The sequence below is a fragment of the Mustela nigripes genome, chromosome 2, assembly GCF_022355385.1.
Source record: "Mustela nigripes isolate SB6536 chromosome 2, MUSNIG.SB6536, whole genome shotgun sequence".
Lineage (NCBI taxonomy): Eukaryota > Metazoa > Chordata > Mammalia > Carnivora > Mustelidae > Mustela > Mustela nigripes.
This window is the reverse complement of record NC_081558.1, coordinates 10,087,167-10,096,491: the sequence shown is the minus strand read 5'-3', so window position 1 is coordinate 10,096,491 and position 9,325 is coordinate 10,087,167. Positions and strand designations below refer to the sequence as shown.

General features: G+C 51.6%; 1 protein-coding gene across 2 annotated transcripts; it reads left to right on the top strand.

The window, feature by feature from the left end:
- Window positions 1–878: 878 nt before the first annotated feature.
- Window positions 879–4,696, top strand: DNAJB1 (DnaJ heat shock protein family (Hsp40) member B1). Of its 2 annotated transcripts, none has more exons than XM_059389234.1 (3): window positions 879–1,204; window positions 2,408–2,988; window positions 3,275–4,696. In XM_059389234.1, exons 1-3 carry the CDS (start codon window positions 994–996, stop codon window positions 3,503–3,505), a joined length of 1,023 nt encoding a protein of 340 aa, XP_059245217.1. In that variant the 5' UTR covers window positions 879–993; the 3' UTR covers window positions 3,506–4,696. The 2 variants fall into 2 exon arrangements, with proteins under 2 accessions (XP_059245217.1, XP_059245218.1); XM_059389235.1 differs by lacking the exon at window positions 879–1,204 and adding an exon at window positions 1,467–1,561.
- The last annotated feature ends 4,629 nt before the right edge of the window (window positions 4,697–9,325 follow it).

The following is a 9,325-nucleotide window of genomic DNA, read 5'->3' as shown; positions in this document are numbered from 1 at the left end:
CATGCCACCCCCCAAATCATAAATGTAGTGGGGAGAAAAATGAAGCAGGTGCATTAAAAACAGGCAGGAATATTTATGAAGTGTCCACTGCGACTGGATGCCAGATACTGTTCCAGTATCTGGGTTCTGGCAACTGCAGGCTGGGAGGGAGATGGATTTAGCATGAAAACCAAAGAACAGGATAATTTCAGATTTCAGTGACAGGTGTTCTTGAGAAAAAGGTAAAGTGAAAGGCATAAGGAGCCTTTTCCCCGGAGAGAAGATCACTCCGGGGAGGTGAACTTTTGTCCCGGGGCCTCACCTTGCGTTATAGGAACCTGTATGGTGAGGACAGGGACGGTTCTGGGACTCATTGCATTCTCCCCACAGCCAAGAGAAGAGGGCGGGTGGGTATTTTTCTTCCCTTGTTACAGAAGTCGGGGTAGGGGGGAACCTAGGGCAAGGCAATGTTAGCCAGCTTTCTCAGAATCACCTGGAGAGAGAACCCTCATTCTCAGAGCCCGATGAGAAGCCGGAGAGCAGTTCTACTGTCACCGGGGAAGAGCGGGGCAGCCCTAAGGGGAGGGGCCACATCCGGCCCGCCCCTTCCCGAGAGGTGTGCCGTAACCTATTGACCCAGGCTGGGGACAACACACGCGGCCGACCGGGGTCCGCGAAGGCAGTGAAAAAAGGTCGCGATTGGCTCCCCGTCAAGTGGGCGGGGCCCTCGTCGCTCAGTGCGCGCGCCGCGGGGAGGCGTTGCCGGGGGCGGAGAGGGAAGGGGCGTGGCCGCGCGCGGGCAGCCGTTGGCGGCTAAGCCCCGCCCCGGACGTCGCGCGTCGCCGACTGGGAGGCGGCGATTGGTCGGAGCGGTGCGGAGGGCGGGGCAGAAGGTTCTGGAGGGGGCTGGCGGGCTCTGGAAGCTTCCGCCGGACGGGTATATAGAGTCCGGGACGGGGCGGCGGCGAAGCCGGGGTACGGCGACAGCTGGGCGGCGGGCCGCAGGCGGGGACTATGGGCAAGGACTATTACCAGACGCTGGGCCTGGCCCGTGGCGCGTCGGACGAGGAAATCAAGCGGGCTTACCGCCGCCAGGCGCTACGCTACCACCCGGACAAGAACAAGGAGCCCGGCGCCGAGGAGAAGTTCAAGGAGATCGCCGAGGCCTACGACGTGCTCAGCGACCCGCGCAAGCGTGAGATCTTTGACCGCTACGGGGAAGAAGGTGCGTGCGCGCGCGGCTAGGGGCGCGCCCCCGCCGTTTGACAGGAGGGAGAACCGAGGCCCGGCGGCCGGGCTGTAGCGTCCCCAGGGGACGTCCCGGGCCCGGTGGGCGAGAGGCCCCCGCCCTCCGGCCACGCGGGCCTCCGCCCTCGGATTGGCGGCCGCCGGATGGGAGGAGGAGTCCTGGCAGCGCAGCTCGCCCAGAAGCTTCTAGCATGTCTGCGGTTGCCCCTCCCTAGGCGCCTCCACCCACGTCCCCAAGCGGTCCCAGGGGTGCGGATGCGACGCAGTGGGGACCGAGGCCGAGCCGGGCCGGTGTCATCGCGGCCCCGGCAGTCCGGAGCTCACCTGGGCCGAGGTGGCAGGCCTAGCAACCAGGGTCGCAGGGTGGGGCTTGTGGCTGCGCGTAGGGCTTGACCTGCGATCGGCGAGCCTGCGGATGAGCGCACCGATTAGCGCCGACCTCACTCCGGGGCCCCTGTGAGGGCGGAGTGAGATAATTCCTGTAAAGTGCTTATCTAACCTGGTGCCAGGCACGTAGGTGGCAGCCAGCGCCCGAACGCAGTCCAGGTGTAGAGGAACCCGCCTCGGCCCGGCCGCAGCGGCGCAGGCCTCTGAGGCCCAGAGAAGGAAGCTGTCTTGTTGTCCAGTTGCCCGTGGATGACTCAGACTGGTTTCTGTGCTGAGTCTTAAGAAATGAAGTGGGTTTTTATGTAAGGATGGTGGCAATTAGTGCCAGGATGTGAGAATTTGAAAAGCTGCGTTTATGGTTTTGCTTTCATTTCTGCTCCTCACACATTCCTAGCTCTTGAGTATTTCTGAGAGTAAACACTTACTGAGCGCTGATCGTGGAGCGTGCCTTTTTCAGCTGATCTCTTAATAAATTTTTTGTAAATCTTAATGTATTTGTAGGGATAATAGGTTAGTCAAGAAGTGCTGGGAATTCCGTGTCCTCTAGAGAGGGCGCTTGAGTCCTTTACCCCTGTTCTGGCACGCTGAAGCACCTGGAGGGGGGAGTCTAACTCTGACTTAGGGTTCTTTACTCTTCCTGACAGGCTGAAAAAAAAAAAAAATTCCTCCCACCCCCCCACCCTTAATGGTTCTCAAGTTTTTTCCTTAGTGAAAGCACCTAGAGAGAAAGGGTGGGGGAGGCAGGGGAAGAGAAGCTCACCACCATCTCATTTCTTCTGATTTTGCTTTTCAGGTCTAAAGGGTGGTGGCCCCAGTGGTGGGAGCAGTGGTGGTGCTAATGGTACCTCTTTCAGCTACACATTCCATGGAGATCCTCATGCCATGTTTGCGGAGTTCTTCGGTGGCCGAAATCCCTTTGACACCTTTTTTGGGCAGCGGAACGGGGAGGAAGGCATGGACATTGATGACCCGTTCTCTGGTTTCCCCATGGGCATGGGTGGTTTCACCAACATGAACTTTGGCCGTTCCCGTCCTGCCCAAGAGCCCACCCGAAAGAAGCAAGATCCCCCTGTCACCCACGACCTTAGGGTCTCGCTTGAAGAGATCTATAGCGGCTGTACCAAGAAGATGAAAATCTCCCATAAGCGGCTGAACCCCGATGGAAAGAGCATTCGCAACGAAGACAAGATCTTGACCATCGAAGTGAAGCGGGGGTGGAAAGAAGGGACCAAAATCACCTTCCCCAAGGAAGGCGACCAGACCTCCAACAACATTCCAGCTGACATTGTCTTTGTTTTAAAGGACAAGCCACACAATATCTTTAAGAGAGATGGCTCTGATGTCATTTATCCAGCCAAGATCAGCCTTCGGGAGGTAGGATACTAATAAGTATGGTAGTATGTATGGAGGGAGATTGTTGGATTTTGAAGTCGTTGGATGTTTGCTTGACAGATATGTCTGAGCACTTTGGAGCCAGGCTTGGGGGTTACAGCAAAAACGAGACTGACCAGGGCTCTGTTTTTCCAGAGTTTTCCATATCTGGGGGCAAGGTCTTAGCTACAGGGGCCTGGTGGTGCTTCCCCCTACATTAAATGGCTTCTGGACGGGAGTTGAGCATCCTAAATACCTTCCATCTAACGTTCTGTCTTTGCTCTCTAAGGCTCTGTGTGGCTGCACAGTGAACGTACCCACTCTGGACGGCAGGACCATACCCGTTGTGTTCAAAGATGTCATCAGGCCTGGCATGCGGCGAAAAGTTCCTGGAGAAGGCCTCCCCCTCCCCAAAACGCCCGAGAAACGCGGGGACCTCATTATTGAGTTTGAAGTAATCTTCCCTGAAAGGATTCCCCAGACGTCAAGAACCGTACTTGAGCAGATTCTTCCAATATAGTCTCCTGTGTTTCCCAAGGACTGACCAGGGACCTTTCCAGAGCTCAAGGATTTCCGGACCGTTCCACCAGTTGTGGACCCGTGAGAGGGCGGGAGGGCCCAGGGAGGGCTTTCGTACTGCTGAATGTTTTCCAGAGAATATATTACAATCTTTCAAAGTCGTGCACTAGACTTAAGTGGTTTTTCGAGCGATAGGGCAGCTGGTGGTGGGGACAGCAGGAAAAGGCATTCCAGTCTGTTCCACTGGTTCCAGCAGCCCTCCCGGGATGGGCCCGTACCCTCCTCCAGGCCCCGCCCACGGTCAAGAGGCAGACCCACAGCTGGACTTGATGTGTCTGTAGTCCCTTGACTTGTGGCCATTGGGTGGTGCCAACCTGCCATCTTGGTTATCAGACCCTGTACACTCCTCAGTTTCTGTTGTGTGATCAGTTAGTGTTTTATTCTGTATTTGTCTCCCCTGTCTTGCTCTTCCCCTGAAGAATCCTGTTTTCTCTTTTGCCATCTCAAATTGAGAACCAACTTCGATTATTTTTGTAAAACTGCCTGGCTGGCACCCACAAGCAATACCTCTTGTTCCAGCAGGACCAAGGGAGCCAGCCTCATGTGAATGAGTTGCACAGATGCATCTCCCTAGAGGGTCAGGGACCCTGGACAGAGTAGGGGACCTTCTCGACCCCTGACTCTGAAGCCACGTGCACTCACTTATGGGTCACACTCTTTTTTTTTTTTCTTTTATCTATAAGGCAATCTTTTGGCACACCTGGGGTTTACAAGTGCCCAGGTAGTTTTTCATTTAATGGACTCTGGACTCTTTCAAAAGGATCTGATCCTTTTGAATTTTGCACAGCTCTAGATATAATCCCTTTTGATAAAAGGGTCTTTGCTTCTGATTACAGGAGCACTGTGGAACGTCTGTAAATATGTTTTTATAATTCTGTGTAATGTTGGTGGGCCCTCAAAGGAAACCAGTCCACGGCAGCTGCTGCTCTCTGTACAGGGCCACGATGGAATTCAAAAGGAACCTTGGGAGTTGGGGAGGGGGGCCGGGTTGGAACAAGTGTCTGTTCCTTGCAGGCCAGTCTGGTGCTCAGACCTTTAGACTCATTGTAAGTTGACACTGCCAACATGAGACCAAAGCGTGTGACTTGTCAATGTGCAGCACGACAGCATTAAAGACTGATGCTAAACCTCAGGGGAGCAGTCCTGCGACTCTGTTTGAGGGTTTTGCTGATGGGTTGGGGCGGCGGCTGGGTGTCCCTCCAGATGCAGTCAGTGTGGAAGGGAAGGGCCAGGGAAGGCTGGGGGTGGGCACAGGCAGGAGAACTCTGCAAGGGAGAGATAAGTCTCCCTTTCTGGGCTGCATTGCAGAGTAGAGAACGTCAGCCCACCTGGACCTGACCCAGGCACCCAGAGAGCCCTGTGGATTTCAGAGCTGGTTTTAGGAAGGGTGGGCTCGAGTTCAGGAATTCCCTTTCCCGTCCTGCAGGGCCCAGTTTCTGGAGCCCAGGGGAGGTGCATGGTCTGCCCTTATGATCCTCCTCTACTCCTTTCTTGCTAGAACAGGCTGCGTGTCAGGCAGGCTCTGGCCAAACCAGACTGGAATTCCAGCCCAGGGCTGACCCCACCCTGGAGAAGACCCATTTCCTGCCCTGGCTCCGTTGGCAGGACACTGAGGCTGCCTTTCCTTTGTTACTTTTTTTAAGGAACTGGTTTTATTACAAGGTAAGTAACTACATAGGCTTAAAACAACGTATTGCTACTTTGCTACAAAATGTCTTGAAGTAAAAACTTAAATGCCAGTGTGTTTAAAATCAACCTAGGGGTGGCTTTCCCTTCCCACTGAAACAGTTTAGCCACTGAAAATGGTGTAGGAGCTGTGTTGTCAAAGAGAAGTTTCTGTAAGTGATTAGAATGTTTTCTGTCATTTTTAAATGGAAGTGTTTTAAGATTCAGTAAACTAAATTCAGTTTCTCAGTTCAGTCACATTCCAAGTGCTCAACAGCAGTCACACACAGCTAGTAGCAGCTGTTGGATAGCACAAATCCAGAGGGCTTTTCCCCAGATGTAGGATGTAGGTTTCTCCCTAGACAAGCATATGCAGTGAGCCCAGAGGATGCCATCCTAGTTGGGAGGTGACCCCACATATCAGAGCCAAAAGAGGTATGCTGACCTGCACCAAGATGACATTTACTACAGAATTGGCCCTGGGCTCCGTTGGGGTCAATTGGTCAGTGCCACCTCTGTGCCCCAATCTTATGTAGCAGGTCCCTGTGACCTTCGTATCAAAGTCACCAACTCAGAAGTGGACAAAGCCTGTAAACACACAGTTCTGGTAACTAGAAATTCCCTACCTAGAGGTGTGTGTAGGGCAGTGGGTTTCTTTAGGCAAATGTTCATAGTGGAAAGGACAAAGAGGACTTGGGTGGGCAGAAAGCCAGCCCCTCAGACACGTGTTTGCCACACTGGACCGAGTGTGTGTCCAGCGGTGTTTGGGGTACGTGCTGGCAGACTGCTTTGCATCCTTGGCTTCAATTTAATGGATTTGCTTTACTTTCCCATGTGGACTCTCAGCACATTTCAGAGCCCCTCCTGTGTGGGTAAGTATGGAGCTGCCTCTCTAACCCACCTCACCTGAATCCACCACACGAGCAGGGGACACATTGTAACATGATTTAAACAGTACAAAACTCAAAATGTACATTTGGCCTGTGAAGAACAGTTGAGTCCCCTCCCTCCTCTAGGCCTGCAGTTCCCTTGTCTGCCATAGCACTATGGGAAAGGCATGGCATCAGATTTTTGCCTTTAGAAAAAGAAGAAAACAGACTTTGGTGCAGGAGTCTGTATATATACGCATAAGCATAATTTCTAAATTTCTAGGGTTTGGGGCTGTGTAATCACAGTACTAAACTCTGGAGGGGACAGAATGAAAATCCTCTCCCCCACAAGTCTGCCCCCAACAAATGTCCCATCTCTCAGGTACCTTTCCTGAGATGCACATATCAGCTTTTCTATTTTTACACAAATGGGATGAACTGTATGCTGCAATTTCCCCCCTCACATACAGGGGAAATAAAGAGCTTCCTCATTCCTGTTATTGTTCATCTTATTCTGCCAGGACTACTTACCTGGGAGTGAAGATCCAGATCAGTGTTTGGTGGCCCCTACCCCTCCCTTAGTCATTGTTCTTGCTTCCAGCTTTGAATCCCACGGCAATCGCTTTCTAGCTGTGTGACCTTGGGCAAGTGACTTAGCCTCTCTGTGCCTCAGACTCTTTGGCTGTAAAACAGGTATAATAACAGTACCTCTTCTAGAGTTGTAAGGTTTCCAGAGATGGAAATACACAAACACACACCAGGGCCCAGCACAGAATAAGCGCTGTGTGCCAGTCACCATATGAAGACTTCTTTGTCCATAGCTGGCAGCCCTAAAGGCTGAGGTGAGTCCAAGGCCTTTGGGGGTGCTCTCAGCTGAGCTCCAGGAACCCAACTGCCAGATGATCTCCTGAGACACTCCAATCCTGGCCCCGACCCAGCCTGAGGAAGCTTTACCTGAAGCGGGCTCACTTCCATGCTGTTGTGACCACCAGCTGACTGGAAAGACAAAGCAGAGCACCGGGCTCCAGACCTGCAGCTCCCAGTTTGAATCCCGACTCTGTCACGTTGCTGACATGTGTCCTTGGGCGGGTGACTTCACCACTCTGGGTCTCAGTAGCCTCCTTTAAAAAAACGAGACAAATGAGGTGCAGATTTCACGGTGGTCTAAGTGAAGAGTGGGCAAGGTAATGCATCCAGGAAGCAAGGAACAAGACGTCATGATCTTGGCTTCTGTGCACCCTCAGAGGGTGCTGAGTTCAAATTCGCTCACTGCATTCCCCCAAGCAAATGACAAAACATCTCAGGGCCTCAGGTCCCTCCCGTATAAAACAGGACAATCACCACAATTTAGCCTTCTCACTGCCCCCAAGTTAGAGCTAACCCCTGAGAAGGCCTCTGTGCTACAGGCCTGGCCAGAACAAGTGTACAATCAACATGAGCAAATATTCCTATTTCTAAAGCACTTAGCAGAAATCCTGTCTCAAGTCATCTTTTAATTTTTTTTTTTTAAAGATTTTATTTACTTGGGGCACCTGGAGTGGCTCAGGATATGATCCCAGGGTCCTAGAGTTGAGCCTTCCATCAGGCTTCCTGCTAAGTGGGAAGCCTGCTTCTCCCTCTCCCACTACCCCTGCTTGCGTTCCCTCTCTTGCTGTCTCTCTCTTTCAAATAAATAAAAATCGTTTTATTTTATTTATTTGAGAGAGAGAGAGCATAAGCAGGGGTTAGTGGCAGGCAAAGGGACAGGGAGAAGCAGACTCTGCGCTGAGCAGGGAACCCAATATGGGGCTCAATCCCAAGACTCAGGATCATGACCTGAGCGGAAGGCAGACACTTAACCAACTGAGCCACCCAGGCACCCTCAATTTTTTTTTTAACTAAGCTCTATGCCCAACATGGGGCTTGAACTCCCAATCCAGACATCGAGGGTCGCACTGACTGAACCAGTCAGGCACCCCATGTCCCAGGTCTTCTTTAATATTATTCTTTTTTTTTTTTAAAGATATTTTTTATTTATTTGACAGAGAGACAGAGAGGGAGGTGTCACAAGTAGGCAGAGAGGCAGGCAGAGAGAGAGGGGGAAGCAGGCTCCCCGCTGAGCAGAGAGCCCAATGTGGGGCTTGATCCCAGGACCCTGGGATCATGACCTGAGCCGAAGGCAGAGGCTTTAACCTACTGAGCCACCCAGGTGCCCCTCTTTAATATTATTCTTAATAATTAATTATTGAAGTACACAACATAGCACCTGACACATAGTAAGTATTTTTCCACTGAGTCAACATTGATTAACTCCCTACTATGCGCCCTGCCCTGTGCTTGATCCTGGGGACACAGTGAACAAAAGTGGCAAAAATTCTGCTCTTCTAGAGCTAAGGATTGACTCGGGGGAGAAAGAAAATAAAGATAAATAAATAAAACATCTAATGTACTAGAGAGTGGGGAGAGTGATGCAGAAATATAAAAAATTGGGGGGTAGAGAGTTTGGGGTACTTTTTAAATAGCATGGTCGGGGAAAGCCTCCCCAAGAAGATGACATATGAGTGAAGATTTGAAAGAGGTAACTTCTTCAAGTGGATACTGAGGGAATGGAGTTCCAGGCAGAGGGAGCAGCCTGTGCAAAGGCCCTAAGGTAAGAGTGTGCCTGAGTTGTTTGAGGACCAGCCAGCAGCCAGGGAGGCTGGAGCAGAGTGAGCAAGATGTGAGTGGGAGGAAGTGAGGGCAGCGGGAGACAAAGCAGACGGTGCAGGATTTAGTGGACCCCTGGGAGAACTTCAGGTTTTCCTCGGAGTGAGGCAGGAGCTTGCAAGCACTCGGGGTTTGGTTTTTTCTTCATTTTCCTTTGCTGGGATGGGAGGTGGGGAGTGTCATTTGATTGTATAACTTGAAGTCCCTGATATATGTTATCAGTCTCTTGAAATTTCAATGCACCAAACTTTCATACGAAAACAGCACAACACACACAAGTGTCTATATTTTCTATTAAAATCTAGTCCCTAGGGTTGCCTGAGTGTCTCAGTCGATTGGGCATCTGCCTTCGGCTCAGGTCATAATCCCACGCCCCTGGGATCAAGCCCCACATCAGGCTCCCTGCTCAGCAGGGAGACTGCTTCTCCCTCTGCTGCTGCTCCTGCTTGTGCTCTCGCTCTGTGTGTCAAATAAATAAATCAAATCTTTATAAATAAATAAATAAATAAATAAATAAAATCTAGTCCTTAAAGTACATGTAT

Bases quoted from the DNA above. Each gene is read 5' to 3' on its own strand.
- DNAJB1 (XM_059389234.1), top strand. From the start codon at position 994: ATGGGCAAGGACTATTACCAGACGCTGGGCCTGGCCCGTGGCGCGTCG. The intron at 1,205-2,407 runs GTGCGTGCGCGC...TTTGCTTTTCAG, and splicing joins TGACCGCTACGGGGAAGAAG to GTCTAAAGGGTGGTGGCCCC. The intron at 2,989-3,274 runs GTAGGATACTAA...TTGCTCTCTAAG, and splicing joins CCAAGATCAGCCTTCGGGAG to GCTCTGTGTGGCTGCACAGT.